The sequence below is a fragment of the Cebus imitator genome, unplaced genomic scaffold, assembly GCF_001604975.1.
Source record: "Cebus imitator isolate Cc_AM_T3 unplaced genomic scaffold, Cebus_imitator-1.0 Scaffold123, whole genome shotgun sequence".
In the NCBI taxonomy this organism is placed as follows: Eukaryota; Metazoa; Chordata; class Mammalia; order Primates; family Cebidae; genus Cebus; species Cebus imitator.
In genome coordinates, this window is record NW_016107438.1 from 2,007,777 (window position 1) to 2,027,683 (window position 19,907).

Sequence of the window (19,907 nt, forward strand, 5' to 3'; positions counted from 1 at the left end):
TGACCTCATGATCCACCCGCCTCGGCCTCCCAAAGTGCTGGGATTACAGGCTTGAGCCACCGCGCCCGGCTATCAGATTCTTAAAGGGTCTGTGACCCTAACAAAGTTAAAGAATTCAAAACAAAAACCCTTGCTCTAATCCAGGTGAGTCTTTGAGATAAAGGAGACAGACTGAAAAATCGGCTGAATCTTTCCACTGAGCTAGAAGAGAGCGCTAAGCAGAGAAGGCAAAGGCAGACCACGGCCAGCTGGACAGCTGATCCACAGCCAGGACTGGTCCACACTTTGCACAGAGGAGGAAGGACCCAGCCAGGATTGACATCCCATGTGATGTTTTGAGAGTCCTACTCCCAGAAGCTCTTCCCAGGGGCCTGCTCTCTCAACTGTGCCCTGACCTGATGGAGGGAGCATTCCAACCCAAGCAGCAGTTGAGGACCATGAGTACATGCAGTTCTGACATCCACTCCCAGCATGGCCTGGCTGCTCTTACTCCTACTGGAGGAGGCGAGAAGGACAGACCAGTGAGAGTCCTCTGCTGCCTGGATGGAGGGATCCTCCGAAAGATGCTGGGTCCTGTGTGCCTTCAGGGCTCCCCACTCCGCCCCGCTGTTGCCCAGCCCTCTGCGCAGCCCTTCAGTGTGTCTGGGCTCTGAGCAGTGGCCTCCTCAGCACCATTCTATGGATCGGGCCCAGGTGGGGAAGGGTGCTGGCTACGTGTGCTCCCCCCACATCCGGGTTTACCTGTTTGGAGGCTGGGGTCGCGGACTTGTCTTTCTGCTGTTGTTTCTGTTGCCAGCCCCTCACGCCCTTCTTTCTCACTTGCTCGCCTGCCGACTCCCCCTGCAGCTCTACCTTCTTCTTCACTTGGAAGGGCTTTTTCTCCCCTTTTAGTCTCAGCTCCTGGATCAGTTGCCTGCCCATGAAGAAGTGAGTGTTATGGGGGTTAGGGATGCGCCACGCAGGCAGGCATTCTCCTTGGGGGATGGACATGACTTGGCGAAGAGGTAGTGAGTTCCACATGCCCTCCTCCAACATATCTAGTCTGCACAAGTGATTGAAGGTCAAGGAGCAGGTTGTGGAGGAAAGCATCATTCCACCATCCATACCATCCCCCACGTTGGAACAGCATCCAAGGAAAGATGTGCAGTAAGGGGGCTATACCCTAGTCTACCACACTGCTATCTGTTCCCCACTTCCCAGCAGGCCAGTCCCCATCCATGGTAGGTACTAGGGAGAGGGTCTGGGTAGGAAGCTAAAGCCAGAGGTTCCCATATTGGGCCATGTCCTGTGCTGGGCCTCTCTAGCCAATGGATCCTGAGAGTAGACAAAAGGTGATATCATACAGCAGAAATCACTCAGTCTCATGAGTTAGGACACAGGGGAGTTCTGGTCCCTCTTCTGTCATGAACTTTCTATGTGATCCCTTCTCTGCTCTGACCTCTTCTCTCCATAAAACGAGTTGGTAGGAGAGGACCGGACTCAGAGGATGAGTGCCCCCAGCTACTGGAGTTTATGTCTGTATGAATCCATGAGGCAGCTTTGAGGGGTGGCCATCCTCGGGGAGTGAGTTTCTATAAACAGCTATCCCTGGGCCAGGCGCGGTGGCTCATGCCTGTAATTCCAGCACTTTGGGAGGCCAAGGCAGGCAGATCACGAGGTCAAGAGATCGAGACCATCCTGGCCAACAGGGTGAAACCCTGTCTCTACAAAAAATAAAAATTAAAAAAAAAATTTTTTTAAAGACATTAGCTCTTTCCCTGCTGCCGCCGAGTCATGCGGAGGTGGAGGCTTGGGTGCGTTCAAGATTCCGCTTCACCCATAACCCACCGCCATGGCCAAGGAAGGCATTGCTGCTGGAGGTGTAATGGACGTTAATACTGCTTTACAAGAGGTGCTGAAGACCGCCCTCATCCACGATGGCCTAGCACGTGGAATTCGCAAAGCTGCCAAAGCCGCAGACAAGCGCCAAGCCCATCTTTGTGTGCTTGCATCCAACTGTGATGAGCCTATGTATGTCAAGTTGGTGGAGGCCCTTTGTGCTGAACACCAGATCAACCTAATTAAGGTTGATGACAACAAGAAACTAGGGGAATGGGTAGGCCTCTGTAAAATTGACAGAGAGGGGAAGCCCCGGAAAGTGGTTGGTTGCAGTTGTGTAGTAGTTAAGGACTATGGCAAGGAGTCTTAGGCTACGGATGTCATCGAAGAGTACTTCAAATGCAAGAAATGAAGAATTAAATTATTTGGCTCACAAAAAAAAAAAAAAAAGAAACAGCTACCCCTCTCCATTTCACAAAGGGAATCTTCCAATTCCTTGTGAGACCAGGGCAGATGTTCATCTGGCAACTTTCTTTTTTTGCTTTTCTTTGAGACAAGGTCTGACTCTGACACCCAGGCTGGAGTGCAGTGGTGCAATTGCAGCTCACTGCAGCTTCCCCCTCCCCAGGTGATTCTCCTGCCTCAGCCTCCAGAGCAGCTGGGAGTATAGGCACATGCAACCATGTCTGGCTAATTTTCCTTTTTGTTGTTTTGTAGAGAAGGGGTTTCGCCATGTTGCCCAGGCTGGTCTTGAACTCCTGGGCTCATGCCATCCACCTGCCTTGGCCTCATAAAGTGCTGGGACTACAGGCATGAGCCATGGCGCCTGGCTGCTCTGGCAACTTTCCCGGCTGGGGACTCTCCCTGCCATTCCAGGCCACTCAGCCAACAGATCACACACAATCCCCAGAACCCCCACTGGCCTCATCCCGAAAGCCTTCCTACCGGGCATACACCTCCCGAGCCCTGGAAGCAACAGTATTCTGGAAGAGGGAGTTGTTGTCCTGGAAAAACTTCTCATACTTCTCTGAATTCAGACTGGGATAAATCAGCCGGAACCCTCCGCAGTTATCCTTCTCATACATTTCAGCTTTCTTTAACTGCACGGCCCGGAAACCTTTGGCTTCCTCAATCCTGTTGGGAAGCAGAACATGGCGCTGCTGTTAAGTTTTCTTGGGACAAAGCCTGGAAGGTCATCTAGGGCCAGATGGAAGCCTTGCATGGAATGGCAATCAGGATTTGCTAATAAATGCAGGACTGTTTCCCTGAAAGGAGATTCTAGCCCTCCTGGGACAGCCAGCGTCATAATACACTAAGAACTGGTGAGCACAGTCTTTCTGAAAGCTCACCAAATTCTGTCCTGTTCCAAGTAAAACCCGTTTTCCCCTCGGCTTAGTTCCGACTAGGTAGACTGTTGTCACCTTCCCATTCCCTGCCCTGATTACCCTCCTCTAGAGAGTGGCACCTTGTACTTTTCCTGAATTCGAGGGCTTCCTGAATGAGCTTGATGACCCTTTACGAGCTGCAATGATCTCATTCTTCCTCAAAGCCCCCTAGGGAAGTGGGGGTCAGGGAGGGAGAAATGATAAGCCCTCTTTTATAGCAGGGAAACCCAGAGCCACAGAAATATCCAGGGCCAAGTAATGAGGAGACTGATTCAGAGAAGGCCCTTAACCTGACGGCTGCTCCTCAATAGGACACTGACTCCTTCTCAAGGAGTTTAGAGGTGGCAGGCCATGGTGGAAGGCATCCTGAAATCCCAGGCAGCAGACCCACTGGGCTCTGGGCCCAGAGCTGTCATTTATCAGCAGTAAATGACCTTCCCAGTCTGCCCAGTCAGAACTAGGCCAAGGGGAAAATGGGTTTTACTTGGACTTTGTGCAAGTCACTTTCCCTTCTGGAGTCTTGGTTTCCTTGGCTTCCAGAACAAGGCCACACAGCATCCCGCCCTACCTACCTGCCCGCTCCTTACAGAGGAGACAGTGCAAGTGCCTGAGAAACACGGTGCCATCCAAACATAAATGCCATTTATGGCATCACTTCTAGAAGCTCAACCCCCAAGGATTAGACTAGCTCTGCTCATGAGGAGTGCAGGGGGCTATAGCGGGCTCTGAAAAGCAACACAGCGTCCCCTTGACTAGGCTGAAAGTCTCCTGACACTAGAATTACTCTACAGAATGGAAGCCCCAGTTACAAGGCAAGTGCTGCCAACAGGAAGCAAGGGACATTAGCTCCTGGTGAAACGGGAACGTAGAGAAGGACAGACACATCTTTCTTTATAGTAAAAATAAATGAATGGTCTTATTTTTATATTGGTAGTACCTAAAGCTTCACATAATGTTAACTTCTGTCCATTATACACAGCTATATATCTGTAATTTAATCTCCTATTTCTAGGAACAAAGGAATATTCAGAGTAAAACTATTCAAACTGCTATATTCTGCCAATACGAACTCATTTTCCAAGTGGGATTATCATTTGTTACAATGACCCCTTCCAGCTCTAGGCGAGACTCTAATAGCCTTCAATACACATTACAGTGCCAGGCACTATGCTAAGCCTTTCGTGTGCATTATCTCATTTAATTCGCCCAACAACCTCATGTATCATAGCTCCATTTCACAGAAAGGTGACTGAGGCTCAGAGAAGTTACAGAAAGGCCACATAACCAGTAGGCTGACAAATCATAATTTGGACCAGGGCAGACCATTCTTATTGGGAGCAGGGGAGTCAGAGAGAGCGGTGCCCACGGCTGGGGAGTGCTACTGTACCGCATCTCCCGAGAATAACACTGCTGCAGGAACTGCCCTCGTTGTCTCTCCTCCTCCAAGACTTTCTTCTTGTCACAGCTTTCCAGGTTGATCAGGACCAAGGTGTCATACAGCAGACCGTCTTTCACTTCTTTATCCAGCCAAGAGTCGGTGGAGAAGCTTGGAGAGTGATTGACCTGTGACAGCAAGATTGGCAGCTGGGGACAGGGCTGTCCAGAGTGAAGGCAGAGAGTGAGGCCAAGATGCCTCCTCCAGGGTGCCCACCTCAGGGTCCTGACTACCAAGATGAGAGGAAGGGAGGGGAGAGAGCATCTGGTCTGGAGCCACAGTGGAAAAAGGAGGAAGTGGAACTCCCACTAGTTAAACCAGCTTTTATCTCGGTCCTTTCTTCTTTGGGAGCATCAGGATTACCCTCTCTTTGGTGTGTGTGTTCCACTCCATCTGGGGTGCATGTGTTCTCTCATGTGCACTGGGCATCCAGAGAGCAGGATGGAAGGGGTCCTGCTCAAAGGGAGAGGTTCAGACGCAGGAGGTAGTGAGGAAAGGTATTCAGGAGCCCAGCCAGGGTGGAGGGGAGACAGGTGGGAGGAGGGAGAGGACTCATTCCTGCCCACTGAAAAGTCTGTATTGTTTGGAGGCACCATGTGATATCTGTAGATTTCTAGAAGTTTCTGAAGGACTTGCTCCTGGTGGCTCATTCTGCTCTTTGAGTAAAAGCTGCAAACAGGCACATCCCTCTTCCCACCGTACCTGGAAACAAGGGCTGGGACTGGAAGAAGGGCAAAGCTGCGGAACCTAACCTGTCTTCTCGGGTTCTCCACCCTAAAGTCGGTGTCATTGCCCCTGGCACTAGCACCTTTGCTCTTCACAATGCTCCCTGAAGGGCCATGTGAAAGGGTTCCTGGGGACAATTCAATCAGGAAGAGAAACAGCCACCAGGAAAGCTTCTCCCCCTCCTCCCACCGCCGCATGGGTCTGGGGGAGGCAGGCCCCCCCATTTCCGTGGCAGCAGGCCCCAGGCCACTCTCTGCTGGTGCATGTGAACCGAGTAGTTCAGGCCCCTAAGAGTGGGGCACGGCTGCTCCTGTCTGACACTGAACGTTGCCAACCCAGCTTTGATGAAGAACACTCCCTTTCTGGGAGACAACTCTGTTACAAAAGGTCGAGGCATCTTTAGAATCACTCTGTGTCTAAGATCAACATTTCCAAGTCTAGTGGACCTCAAGAAGGCACGTGGAATGCTCTAATTCCCAGCTGTCTACCCCCCTCTGGTGGCCACTTCTCAGCTATGAGAGAAGCCCCAGGCAGCAGGCACCATGGGAGGAAGTGGCCGGGGAAGCTGAAACAATTCAGGTGAGCTGGGAGGACAGATCCTTGAAGCTGGCTGGCCCCAAGAACAGGAGTCCATTTTCGCCCCTCGCCCAAACTTCCCTACCTCCAGCAGCCAGGGTTTGAGTTTGCGGTCCAGCAAAATGTCAAAGCCCAGAATCTCAAAGCAGGCGCTGTTGAGTGTGTGGTTGGGGAAGCAGGTGTGGTAGTTATGCCTGATGATGGGGTGGGCCGAGATGAGGGTCTTGATTATGACGTCCTCAATATCCCTCCATATCTGCTCCACATTGTAGCTGTGGTCCTCCATGTATGCGTTGAAGGTGGAGAGCTTTCTGGAAGGAAACCACAGGACAAGAAGCAGTGCAGCTGGCCTCTGGTCATCGAGGCTATGGCACGCTGTAAACCAGGAACTCCTGGCGGAGACAAGGCTCTAGAGGCAGTGGGGATGAACGCCCAGGAGTCAAGGTGACTGGGCTGTGTCAGTGCCAGAGAAGGCCCCCAGGAATCCCAGGGTCACACCCTCCAAGCCTCCAGAGCCCTAGGGTGGATGCAGATGCAGTCGCATAAGACATGGTCATTTTCACTGTGACCCAGAAAACATTTATCAGCAGGGGAAGAGATGAAGAAAGAAAACCCCCTGACACCATGGTTTTACTTTGCCAGCAATGATTCCTCAGTCTTTGGTGTTTATTAGAAGTACGTGGGGAGCCTTTTAAGAACACTGATACCTGAGTCCCACCTCAGCCGAGGGGATTCTAGGGACATTAACTACACAGAAATCTTGTTTTAGGGCTGCCCATGAGGAAAAGGTATCCCAGGGCATGTCCACAGATAAGGTTAGCAACTGTGCCAGGCAAACTGGACTGTCCCAATTTTAGAACTGAAAGTCCTGAATTCCAGGAAACCCCTCAGTTGTGGGCAAACAGACACAGGGGATCTCAGGGGACACCTGATCACAGGGGAACTCAGAGATGTCTGCCTCCTGTGGAACAGTTCATGAGGAAATACCTGAGTGGGTGCTCAGCCAGCTCTGAACTGGGCATTACAGAGAGAGGACAGATCTCACAGATCCAAGAGGCAATGGTAGGGACGGACATTTGCCCCCTCACATCTACACACGTGCACAGAGAGCCAAAGTGGAAGTGGGACTGTGGAAGGAGGAGGTGCAGGGGAGTGAAAAGAAGAAAGAATGAAGAAGACAAGAGACATGGCTCATCCAGGCGTTCCAAAAGCCCAACTAGACCCCAGTCCAATGGGTCAAGAAGGAGGAAGCAAGTTCGGCCAGACAGTGAGCGTTTGCTAAGGGCCTTTGGTGCATGCAAAGCTTCATACAAGAAGGGGACACTAGAAATCATCACTTCTGCCATGGAGAGCCTCAGGACCATTCAGGGAGTCAACACACATGTGAAACAGCCAAGGATGCATTTATATAGAGACAGATAAGCAAAGGCTACTCAATATAGAGGCCACCTCCTCCACCTGCCATTGTCAGAAAACAGTGTTACACATACATGGATTTTCCAGATCACTTTAAGCCAATTTTTTCAAGAGGAAAAAATGCATTTAATATGCCTAATTGGGAAATAAATTTTCCTGAAATAGATTATACACTTCCCTGACAACATATAACATAACCTTTTCTTGATGACTCAGGGCTCATCACAATGAATATACTTTATTGTGTAATTTCATAATGCCCAGTGGTGAGTCAATTCAATTTATTACCAGCCATGTGCTGAGCACACTGAAAGATGAAAGTGGCTTGGTGTCTGCCCCAGAGTCCTGCCAGGTTTTCAGGTTTTCTGTCTTCTCCTTCACTGTGACCGCAGCACTACCCCTTCTGAGTTTGTCCCCCAGTGGGGTATTGACAAGGCATGCAGTTGACCTCAACTGCCAACTTTGGGGCAGATGAGACAGTCAGTATGAGAAGCAGATTGTTTCAAAAGATGGAGAGGAGGAAGAAGAAAGGAGAAAGAAAAAGGGAAGAAGAGGAGGAAAGAAGAACTCTGCCCAGCAATATGGGAAGAACTCCAAAGGCCAGAGCACCATTGTAACGCTCAAAGAGCAAAGTACAACTAGGGACGCAAGACAAACGTGCACTGGGCAAAGAACAGCCATGGGCAATGACTGGTGTTGACCGTATTGTAAAAATACAAAGATTAGCCAGCCATGGTGGCAGGCACCTGTAATTCCAGCTACTCGGGAGGCTGAAGCAGGAGAATCGTTTGACCTGGGAGTTAGAGGTTGCAGTGAACTGAGATCACTCAGTTCACTGCAACCATTGCACCAGCCTGGGTGTCAAGAGCAAGACTCCATCTCAAGAAAACAAAAGACAGTGCCCTGCCCATGAAGTGGATGACATGGGCAGCATGGCTTAGTGGGTAAGAGCACCAGCTTAGGGGCCAGGCTGCCCTGGTTTCAATCCCAGCTTCCTAGCTGTGCCACCTAGGGTAAGTAACTTAACTTTTTCACACCTCAGTTTCCTAATATGCAGAATAGGGATGATGAAAATGCTGACTTCACAGTGTTGTTGTGAGGAGGATGAAGTGGCTTCAAGTATGTAAATTATCGCTAGGAAAAGAAACGTGCAAGCTCTCCAGCCCTGGAGATGAGAAGGTAGAGATGAAGAAGTTGGGCAGAGAGACCAATTTGGAGTGCTGGGGTGGAGGCAAGGAGAGAGAACACACCCACACACTGGGAAATGCTGAGCTGAAGATGTCCAGGTGGAGCTGAGGAGAGACGGGCCCAGAGCCCAAGGGAAAGAGGCTGAACCCAACGAGGGCAGGCAGAGGCCACAGGGGCAGATGGCTGCTCCAGGAGAGAGTGGGTGGAGGAGCACAGCGGGGTGAGACGGAGATGAACAGAGGAAGCGGGAAATGGAAGAGGCAGAACAACACTTAAAGACTTTGCAACCTCATCTTAGTTCGGCTGCCCCAAGACACCACTCCATCACAGCCAAGGGCTCAGAGCCTGCTGTTGGGGTGTCAGTTCTCATCGGATGAGGGAAATGAGAACCCTTCCATTCTGTGCCCTTAGATTAAGGAAAAATGACGGTAACCACGAACACTGTCCACATTGCCATCACAAGTCATTTGGGCCTCACAGAGACCCTGTCAGGTGACAGGGCAGGGTAGGGAGTCTCATCACATTCATCCTCCAGACCAAGAAATGCAGGCTCAGAGAGATGAAGTAACTTGTCCAAGCTTAGTTGGCAAGTGTCGGAGCTGGGACTACAAGCCAGGCCTCCCAGAGTGCCGACGCTCAGAATGCAGCAATGCAAGAGGCTCAGCTGGTGCCCCCAGTCCAGGTGGGGAGGAGAGGAGGAAGTGGCAGAGCTCAGGCAACACAGGTGGCTGACATCTTCCGAAAAAGGTGGAGATTGCCTCTGACCAGCCTCACACATCCCCTTTAAGTGGGTTTAACTTAGGGATTTTCTGTGTGCTTTTGGAATGCTGCCACTGAGGGGGTCATGAAATGTCACATGCCTCTCTGATGGTCTGAAGCAAACTGCCTGCATGTTCAGCAGTCCTTTGAAGCCTGGTGCAGTAGGAAGAGAGTGAGCCCTGGGGTCTAACAGACCTGGCTTCTCCACCCCGTCTAGCAGTCACAGCTGTGGGACCTGGGGCAACTCACGCAACCTGAGACTCAGTTTCCTCATCTGCAAGATGGAGATGGCACCTAACTGACAGTTCTCCACCAACAGAGGGTAGATAATAATGCTTTTGCCATAGTGTTGCTGTGAAAAAGTCAACAATAAAAAATGCACATAAAGCACTGAGCACAGGCCCCCACACAGAGATGAAGTAACTTGTCCAAGCTTAGTTGGCAAGTGTCGGAGCTGGGACTACAAGCCAGGCCTCCCAGAGTGCCGACGCTCAGAACGCAGCAATGCAAGAGGCTCAGCTGATGCCCCCAGTCCAGGTGGGGAGGAGAGGAGGAAGTGGCAGAGCTTCAGGCAGCACAGGTGGGCAAGCTCAGAGAGATGAGCTTGAAATACTTGCTCCTTTTCCCTTTCCCCCTTTGCCTGGTCAAGTTCACATTCCTCAGTCCCCCGTTTTCTTAAAACTCAAATGAGACCCGATTAGACAATAAGAGGAATGGAAAAGCCTCTTGTGAAGATACTTTCATAAACTGCTCTCAATTTCCCCCCTTCTGGGGAATCTTCACGCCAGCTAGCCACATGTCAGGGCACTGTGACACATCGTTCGAAAATCTCTAGTGCAGCAACATCTCGGGGGACACAAGCCAAGCCATGGCTGCCTGGCAAGTCCTTCTCACCTGGCAGACTAGCAACCAATAAATAATCTGTTGATTTGGAAATATCAGAAGGGCCAACTATAATAAGGGTATGTTTTGGAGTGTGTATATATTCTGCTGGGGAAACAGTTCATGTTTATCTCTCCTCCTCCCAGCCTCCCGGGATTTACGATGGGGCCTTCTTTTAATGATTAACAGCCAAAAGCGCAGAGATGAAGGAATCTGTTCTGGGTTGCGAAGCAAAGAAGTACTTTCTGAGACCATGTGACCCAAGATGGAAACACTGATGAGGACTGATAGGGTTTGGGTAGAATCCCTGAAAGCAGCTTGGAGGGAAAGGAAAGGAAAGAAAAATGAAGCCACTTCCTTACCTCTTGCTGCCAGAGTGGGCATCTCGACTGAAGTTGGAACTGTGCTTATTAATGGAATAATTAGTCAGGTGCATGCAGATATTATCCTGGGGAAAGAGACAAACATTGGTGGGGTCAGCTTGGAAGGGCAGGCCCCCTGCTTCCTCTCTGTGCCCTCCCAAGGCCCCTGGGGCTTAAAAGGATGGAAAGAAAGGGAAGTTTTAGGGCATATTTAGTGTGGCAAAATAGAGGAAATAAGAAGTGGTGTCCTGCTGCCTCCAGCCTAAGAAACTCCAATTTTTCCTGAGATTGAATGGTGCCCTGCCTGAGAAAACTTCAGGAGTCATGGGGGTCCAGGAAAGTGGGGGATGGCAGGGTAGCTCACCCATGGCCTTTTCTCTTTGAGTACCCCTGAACTGTGGTTCTGGCTTTGGAGTCAGGCAGACCCGGCCACAAGCCCCAGACTCACCTCTTCCTAGCTACCTTGGACAGTCCCTTATGCTCTGGGTTTTAATCCTATCATCTGTAAAATGGGGATAATAATCCCTCTCTGTGAGGGTTCATGGGAGTGCAAAGTGAAACCTGGCACATAGCAAGTGCTCAACAAATGACACTCACAATGTCTTGAGAATGCGGATTTAACTAGAAATTTTTTTTAAATCATGCTATGGGGGTAGGGTGAGGAGGGTGAGGTGGGGTGTCCCCTTAGCTCACCAGGTTGTCTGTGCAAGGGGGGGAGTATGAGGTCGTCGCAAAGCGGGCCAGTCCTTCATTGTACACAAAAATCCTGAGAGGGTCACAGGATGTCACCAATACATAAATCCGCAGGTCAAACTTAAACCCATCAATGATAAAGGGCTGGAAGGAGAGAACAGAAGTCAGACATGCATCAGAGGAGAAATTTACACTTGAAAATCACTAGCTCCCATCTTGTTTCCATGGAGTTGGCTTCAACATTGCCTAGTGTTGTGGAGGGCAGGCTTGGCCAGGGTCAGGCAGGGGAACAAGGAGACTTGGGCTCTGTGTCCCAACATGTGACCCTGTGGAGGTCACTAAACCACACTGTGCCTTGGTTTCCTGATCTGTCAAGTGACACAAGTAACCACCTCTAAGAGGCATCTTGGCAACTAAACAAAGTGACATTAAAAACTTCTCTGGGGTTTACAACTAATTGATCACAACCAGTTACAGATTTATTTGTTCCTTCTCCACTCCCACTGCTTCACTTGACTAGCCTTAAAAAAAAAAAAAAAAAAAAAAACAACTTCTCCGAGGCCAGGTGTGGTGGCTCACGCCTGTAATCCTAGCACTTTGGGAGGCTGAGGTGGGTGGATCACCTGAGGTCAGGAGTTCGAGACCAGCCTGGCCAACATGGCAAAACTCTGTCTCTGCTAAAAATACAAAATTAGCCAGGCATGGTGGTGAGTACCTGTAATCTCAGCTACTCAGGAGGCTGAAATAGGAGACTGGCTTGAACCCCATAGGGCGGAGGTTGCAATGAGCTGAGATGTCACCATTTCACTCCAGCCTGGATGAAAGAGTGAAACTCCATCTCAAAAAAAAAAAAAAAGTCCTCTGATGGGCCAGGTGCAGTGGTTCACGTCTGTAATCCCAACACTTTGGGAGGCCAACGTGGGAGGACTGCAACATAGTGAGACCTTGTCTCTACTAAAATTAAAAAAAAATTATCCAACTGGGCCGGGCGCGGTGGCTCAAACCTATAATCCCAGCACTTTGGGAGGCCGAGGCAGGTGGATCACGAGGTCAAGAGATGGAGACCATCCTGGTCAACATGGTGAAACCCCGTCTCTACTAAAAATACAAAAAAACTTAGCTGGGCGTGGTGGCGCGTGCCTGTAATCCCAGCTACTCAGGAGGCTGAGGCAGGAGAATTGCCTGAACCCAGGAGGCAGAGGTTGCGGTGAGCCGAGATCGCGCCATTGCACTCCAGCCTGGGTAACAAGAGCGAAACTCCGTCTCAAAAAAAAAAAAATTATCCAACTGTGGTGGTGAATGCTTGTAATCGTAGCTACTCAGGAGGCTGAGGTGGAATGATTGCTTGAGCCTGGGAGGTTGAGGCTGCAGTGAGCCCTGATCACACCACTGCACTCCAGCCTGGGTGACAGAGCAAGACCCTGTGTCAAAAATATATATATATTTGATTGGCCAGGCACAGTGGTTCACACTGGGAATCTCAGCACTTTGTGAGGCTGAGTCAGGAGGACCTCTTGAGCTAGGAGTTTAAGACCAGCCTCAGCAACATAGAGACCCTATCTCTACAAAGAAATTTTTTTTGGCCAGGCATGGTGGCTCACACCTGTAATCCCAGCACTTTGGGAGGCCAAGGTGGGTGGATCACCTAAGGTCAGGAGTTTGAGACCAGCCTGACCAATACGGTGAAACCCCATCTTAAATATATATATATAATAAAGCTTAAAAATTAAATAAAAAGAGATTTTTTTAAATAAAAATTAGTCTGGACACCATGGTTCACACCTGTAATCCCAGCACTTTGGGAGGCCAAGGCAGGCAGATCACTTGAGGTCAGGAGTTTGAGACCAGCTTGGTCAACATGGTGAAACCCTGTCTCTACTAAAAATAAAAAAAATTAGCTGGGTGTGCTGGTGGGTGCCTGTAATCCCAGCTACTTGGGAGACTAAGGCAGGAGAACCACTTGAACCTGGAAGGCAGAGGTTGCAGTGAACCGAAATTGTACCACTGCACTCCAGCCTGGGTAACAGAGGAAGGTTCTGTCTCAAAAAAATAAAAGTTCCTAATCGGCCAGATGTGGTGATGTGTGCCTGTAATCCTAGCTCTGCTCAGGAGGCTGAGGTGGGAGGATTGCGTGAACTCAAGAATTTGAAGTTGCAATGAGCAATGATTGAGTGCCACTGCACTCTAGCCAGAATGACAGAGCAAGACCCTATCTCTAGAGAAATAAAAATAATCTGTGTCTTAAGTCAAAAAAAAATAATAAAAATAAAAATAAAATAAATTATTTTGATGAATGGACACATTGTCACCATTCAGGGCTACATATAGTTGCAGCTTTTTTTTTTTTTTTTGAGACAGGGTCTCCAGGTTCTCACCCTGTTGCTGGAGTGCAGAGGCACGGCTCATTGCAACCTCCGCTTCCAAGGCTCAGCCTCTAGAGTACGTGGGACTATAGGCACTTGCCACCACACCTGGCTAATTTTTGTATGTTTTGTAGAGAAACGGTTTTGCCATGTTGCCCAGGCTAGTCTGAAACTCCTGAGTTCAAAGCAATCTGCTCGCCTCAGCCTCCCAAAGTCCTGGGATTACAGGCATGAGCCACTTTGCTCGGCCAACACATAGTTGCAGTTCTATAAGAGTTCTCCCTGGGCCGGGCGCAGTGGCTCAAGCCTGTAATCCCAGCACTTTGGGAGGCCGAGGTGGGTGGATCATGAGGTCAAGAGATCGAGACCATCCTGGTCAACATGGTGAAACCCCGTCTCTACTAAAAATACAAAAAATTAGCTGGGCATCGTGGCGCGTGCCTGTAATCCCAGCTGCTGGGGAGGCTGAGGCAGAATTGCCTGAACCCAGGAGGCAGAGGTTGCGGTGAGCCGAGATCGCGCCATTGCACTCCAGTCTGGGTAACAAGAGCAAAACTCCGTCTCAAAAAAAAAAAAAAGAGTTCTCCCTGCAATGCCGTCTCTTGGCCATTTCTTCCCAGGGAGATCAGTGTCTCCCTCTCTGTCCCCACTCCTAGAGGGCTCCCTCCCTGCAATAGGCTGTGACTTACGACCTCCAGTCAAAGAGGAAAGCTGGTTGCTCTCCAGCACCATGCGCCTTTCCCACATCAGGGCTTCCTCAAACCAAAGGTAGTCTCCCAGCCCTAATGTGTTACAGGAAAAGGGCCAGCCTGGTAGGCCCAGACCAAGGGACAAGGGTAAAAGGATAAGGGACATTCTGGCCCGGGCACATGTCAGCACCCCTGATCGGAAGGTTTGGTCTGACAAAGTGCAAGGCAGAAGCCAGGTCGGCTCCACCTTCACCCTCCATCCCCTCATTTCACATTCTGTCCAGGGGAGCTCGAGCCCGCGGTTGCTGTGGGTGATAAATAAATAATGGCAATGAGGAAGTACCTTTGAAATATAGAGCTGACAGATCATATCCTCCCCTGGTTTGATTTCTTTCACCGTCCGGGTGATGAATATGCCTTTCCCTTGGCAGCCCGAATCCGGCTTACAAATGTATGTCTTTTTTTTTCTTGACCTGCTGTAGGTCTGCAAATCTCCCCAGCTACCAGAGCAGGGAGGGAACAAGATACATCTTTAGCTGGGGAGCAATGAAAAGGAAGGCTAGCTCTTTATGAAGAAAAGAAAGAAACAAAGCCCTGGCATTGACAGACGCCCAGAAGTCCGGCAATGGGAGACAGTAGAGCACACACAGTGGGGGATGTAGGCTTCAGGGGGAATTCAGGCCGAGGGTGAAGACCAAGAAACGCCATCTACCAGCGGTGCAACACTCTGCAAGGATCTGACCTCTCTAAACCTCAACTTCACCATCTAGACAGTGAGGATAATAATGACACCCATCTCCTGTGCTTCTTCATTGCATGGCATAATGCAGGTAAAGTGCTGCGTGCCCCATCAAGGTGACCACGGCACAGGTAATTTGGCTTTCTGGGTTTGCAGACAGGAGCTTTGGAGTTCTGGATCTGGCTCAAGCCCTGACAAGTGATGTGACTTTGGATCCAACAGTCTCTTACCCCGCTCTGGGCTTCAGTGTTTTGTCTGTGACACCTCCATTTCAGCCAGAGTGTGAGAGAGCAAATCATACATTTGAACGTATTTTGAGGAAAGTATATTCAGAGAAAGAAAGAAACTAGGCCAGGCACAGTGGCTCATGCCTGTAATCCCAGCAATTTGGGAGGCCAAGGCAGGCAGATCATGAGTGTTCAAGATCAGCCTCACCAACATGGTGAAACCCCATCTCTACTAAAAACAAAAAAAAAAAAAAAGAAAGAAAGAAAGAATGTAAATTAATGGATTCTATCTCTCAGTCTTGCTATACTTCTTATTTTGTTTTTAACTCACAGGAACCTTGCAACCATTGGGAAAGTCACCTAACTGCAATGTTCTTCAGTAACCATGAAATCTGGAGCTCCTGTTGACCTGATGGCAAATACATTTCCTTCTAATTTGCTGCTAAGCCTGAAAGTTGTTCCAGACAAGCCAAGGAAAGTCTGAGAACCATGGACCTCTTGGTTTTGGAAAGCACTGGGTGGAGAGCGGAGGGTGGAATTTCTCTGGTGCCCTTGCCTTGTGAGTATAATCTGGTAGTGACACTGCTCCACCTCACCTCTGCCCCGTCTCAACCACCAGATTGCACCCTAGGTCATGTACGGCATCTCACATTTCTCCTCTTACTCAGTGGTGTAGTCCAGTAGCATGTATTTTTACATATCAAGAACTGATCTCATTTTGAAGCGGACATAAAGAGAGCTGAGAGGGCTGGGCGTGGTGGCTCACGCCTGTAATCCCAGCACTTTGGGAGGCTGAGGCAGGTGGATCACCTGAGGTTGGGAGTTCAAGACCAGCCTGACCAACATGGAGAAACCCTGTCTCTATTAAAAACACAAAATTAGCTGGGTGTGGTGGCGCATGCCTGTAATCCCAGCTACTCATGAGGCTGAGGCAGGAGAATCGCAGTGAGCCAAGATGGCGCCATTGCACTCCAGCCTGGGTAATAAGAGCAAAACTCCATCTCAGAAAAAATAAATATAGCAATCATGTTCACTCTAAAAATAAAAACAAAATAAATAAAGAGAGCAAAGAAGGGGAAGTTCTGACTGCTATCCACAGCATTGCATGGGACAGAGGTCAGGCATCCCTCCCTGCTCCTAACCTGGGTGCTAACCACTAGCACGCTCTCTCCAGAGGTGCTCATGGTCCTTAGAGATTCGGAAACTGCAGTTGCATGGTTGGAATGAATTCAAAATCAACAGCTTTCAGGGTCAGAACAAACTCTCACCCCAACTGCAGGTACAGGCCCCAAGGCACCCAGCCCCTCAATGTCATCTAATTTTACAGGCAGAGCCTTGTGTTTTCTCAACCTTGGACACACCCTTTATCCCTTCTCTTCCTGAACAGTAGCCAGAGAGATGGGAGATCATATGGGCAGGGAAAGTGGCAACCATGGAATCAGGGGCAAGAGGAAACGTAAATGGGGAAGGGTGTGGTGAAGGAAGCCCAGGGCAGTGGACACTCACTCAGCAGGAAGACACCAGGTCCTAGGGAAAAAGTAGAAATCTTTAGGGAACATCTTTGACATGCGGCTCATATTCCTGGCCAGCAAGTCCTTCCGGCAGATTTCACTCATTCCAGGGAAGTGATTGATCTTCTGCAAGAGAAGCTGGAATTCACGAGCAATCCAGGGACAAGGGAGTACCACAAGATCTCCTCAGGAGACAGGTGTAAAAATGGGGCCCCACTGGGTAAGATGCCACATTTAAATCAAGGACTATCCCTAGCCCAAATACCTGGTAACTTTTCATTTCCATCACCCGCTCCAGTGACACTGAGTAATCTGTCCAATACAGGGTCCAGTCATCGTTTTCCCCTCCCTCTCTAAGGCCATATTGTTGGGCAGCCCTGCGCACTATTGAAGAAAGAAACGCCGTTAGCCTGGGAAGTGGGGGAGAAGCATGGGGTGGGGAGGTTCCATTTCTAGGTGCTCCCAGACCAAGTACTGAGGCAGGAGAACTTGTCTCCTTAGGACTGGAAGCCATCTCGCCCTGTCTGGGTGCAAGAACGGAGAGTCAAACACTGCTACCACATCACTTAAGCCCAGCAGTTCAAGACCAGCTTGGCCAACATGGCAAAACCCTGTCTCTACTAGAAATACAAAAAAATTAGCTGGGTGTGGTGGGAACCACCTGTAATCCCAGCTACTCAGGAGGCTGAGGTGCAAGAATAACCTGAGACCTGGAAGTCAAGGATGCAGTGAGCCATGATCGTGCCACTGCCCTTCAGCCTGGGCAACAGGAGGCCCTGTCTGCAAAAAAAAAAAAAAGAGAGAGAGAGAGAAGAAAAGAAGGAAAAGAAAGGAACATGGAGAATTGAAAGCTACTAAAGAATCCAGCCTGTGCTCAATGATCCCCGTAGAAGATTAACTGGGGTGAATGTTTTCCTGTTCTGGCTTCCTCTTGCCAGAAAGCGAGCTTCTTGCTTTCCTCCAGACACCAAGCTCTAAATGTTCAGGGAATATAAATTAATTCTTAACATCAGCCAGAGCCAGGCTTAATTAGTATATGGTGTATTGAGCATTCATGTTTTTAAAAAGTATACACTGGATTTTAAAACCACATGTATGCTGTCATATCCTTCTTCCTGTCCCTGTTAGGATTAATAAGTAAGAGCTGACTCCAACACAAACTCAAATGCCTTCAAGGGCCTAGAATGGGAGAAGTGCCTGCAGTAACCCGGACAGTACAAGACTATCCTAAAGCATTCACATTTAAATTTAAAATACAGCAACAGGCTGGGCACAGTGGCTCACACCTATGTTCCCAGCACTTTGGGACGCCAAGGCAGGTGGATCATCTGAAGTCAGGAGGTCAAGACCAGCCTGGCCAACATGGTAAAACCTTGTCTCTACTAAAAATACAAAAATTATCTGGGCATGGTGGCATGCACCTGTAATCCCAACTACTTGGGAGGCTGAGGCAGGACAATTGCTTGAACCTAGGAAGCGGAGGTTGCAGTGAGACAAGATCATGCCACTGCACTCCAGCTTGGGTGACAGAGCAAGACTCCATCTCAAAATAAATAAATAAAATAAAATAAAATACAGCAAGAGCCAGGCACAATGGCTTACACCTGTAATCCCAGCACTTTGGGAGGCTAAGGCAGGTGGATCACTTGAGGTCAGGCGTTTGAGACCAGCCTGGCCAATATGGTGAAACCCCATCCCTACTAAAAATACAAAAATTAGCTGGGCGTGGTGGCAGGTGCCTGTAATCCCAGCTACTCGGGAGGCTGAGGCAGAAGAATCACTTGAACCCCAGAGGCAGATGTTGCAGTGAGCCAAGATCGCGCCACTGCACTCCAGAGCAAGACTCCATCTCAAAAAAAAAAAAAAAAAAAAAAAAAAAAAAAAAAAAGGCAACAGCAACACTGTGTTCTGAAGTACAAAATAGATTTGTAGATCAGGTTCAGTTCACGAACTGCCAGTTTCTAACTTGTGTTCTAAAACAGAGCCACAGACTACAGCGACAGCTGTCTCTTTTACAATTAGATCCCCAAATCACTATATGTAAGAATTACAGATAGTTGAAGTACACACCATTGTGGTGAAAATTCATGACTCTTGGAATAAGATTCCCAACTTCCTTAATTAAATAGTTCATTGAGCTAGGAGAACTGAAGGACAGGATTTAGAGACACCCCCTTTCATTCTCACAAATACACAAGAATGACTCTTCCCAACCCTTTGAGAGAATCCAGTGGGTCCCCATTATAGATCCCTTGAACACAGATGCTCACCACTCTCATATCGGCAGCTGGACAGATTGATCACCAATCATCTGGAAAAGAGAAAAAGGAAAGCAGCAAGACAGAGACACACTTGCCAGAACAAGTGGCTGTGCCCAGAAACATCCTGTCCCAGGTGGAGCTGCCTGAAATCTAGCCTGCCACACTAAGCCTGGTTTGACCGCCCCTGTTGCTGAGACATGAGTCCAGAGGGGTGCAGCATGGTGGAAAACATGGAATCAGAGTACAGTGACTCTATCCAGAAGGCAGAAATTCTGTGTTGCAATTACAGTCATCTTGCTCGCAGCTTCTTACTAACATCACTGTTTCAAACCTTTTATTCCACTGGCCCATTAGGGACAGGAATTGAAAATCTTTTTGGCCAAAATATCTCTCTCCTTCCTCTTCCCCCCATTAAGGGAAGCTATGAATTAGAAAGTGGACAAGCTTTCCTTCATCAAACAGTCTGAATGGAGCAAGGCATGGTGAAATATTAAAAAAGAACTGGAATACACAAGCTGCAGCTGGATCCTTTTAAGTCAATACAGTTCTATCATATTTAAGGTGTACTAAATTTCCAGGACAAATAAGCGCCTTCTTAAAACAAGGAAATCTTTTCTTTCAGCTATTTTTTAAGGGCATCTTAAACACAAATAGAATGAAAATTAGGACAAGGCGCGGTTTTTTAGATTACACACATGACTATTTGATTCTGTAAAACAGATCACCAAAAGTTGATTCTTTTTATATGAACCAAAAGTGGTGAGATTTTGACAGTCTCAGCACACAGTTTCTCCTTTACCCTCTTATCATCAGCTAAGAACCCCCTCTCTCCAGTTCGTTCCTGTTCTCACCAACATGGCTCCCCATTCCCCATCTT

At 48.9% G+C, this 19,907-nt stretch overlaps 2 protein-coding genes across 2 annotated transcripts in view; one reads left to right on the forward strand and one right to left on the reverse strand.

Annotated features, from left to right (window-relative positions):
* Positions 1-19,625, reverse strand: part of TTLL6 (tubulin tyrosine ligase like 6) — a 41,358-nt gene extending 21,733 nt beyond the window's left edge. The window contains exons 1-10 of the mRNA XM_017540047.2: positions 19,040-19,625; positions 17,035-17,153; positions 16,765-16,895; positions 14,636-14,792; positions 11,241-11,384; positions 10,548-10,633; positions 6,026-6,251; positions 4,591-4,766; positions 2,764-2,952; positions 742-913 (exon numbers count right to left, since the gene is read on the reverse strand). Of these exons, the coding sequence (XP_017395536.1) occupies positions 742-913; positions 2,764-2,952; positions 4,591-4,766; positions 6,026-6,251; positions 10,548-10,633; positions 11,241-11,384; positions 14,636-14,792; positions 16,765-16,895; positions 17,035-17,055 (1,302 nt within the window). The 5' untranslated portion in view covers positions 17,056-17,153; positions 19,040-19,625. The remainder of the gene's footprint in view (positions 1-741; positions 914-2,763; positions 2,953-4,590; positions 4,767-6,025; positions 6,252-10,547; positions 10,634-11,240; positions 11,385-14,635; positions 14,793-16,764; positions 16,896-17,034; positions 17,154-19,039) is intronic.
* On the forward strand, positions 1,755-2,268 carry LOC108312257 (40S ribosomal protein S12-like). Its single transcript, XM_037742544.1, has one exon. It carries the CDS (start codon positions 1,832-1,834, stop codon positions 2,186-2,188), a length of 357 nt encoding a protein of 118 aa, XP_037598472.1. The 5' UTR covers positions 1,755-1,831; the 3' UTR covers positions 2,189-2,268.
* Positions 19,626-19,907: the final 282 nt, after the last annotated feature.

What these genes read in the sequence shown, in the direction of transcription:
- LOC108312257 (XM_037742544.1), top strand. Translation starts at nt 1,832, where the DNA reads ATGGCCAAGGAAGGCATTGCTGCTGGAGGTGTAATGGACGTTAATACT.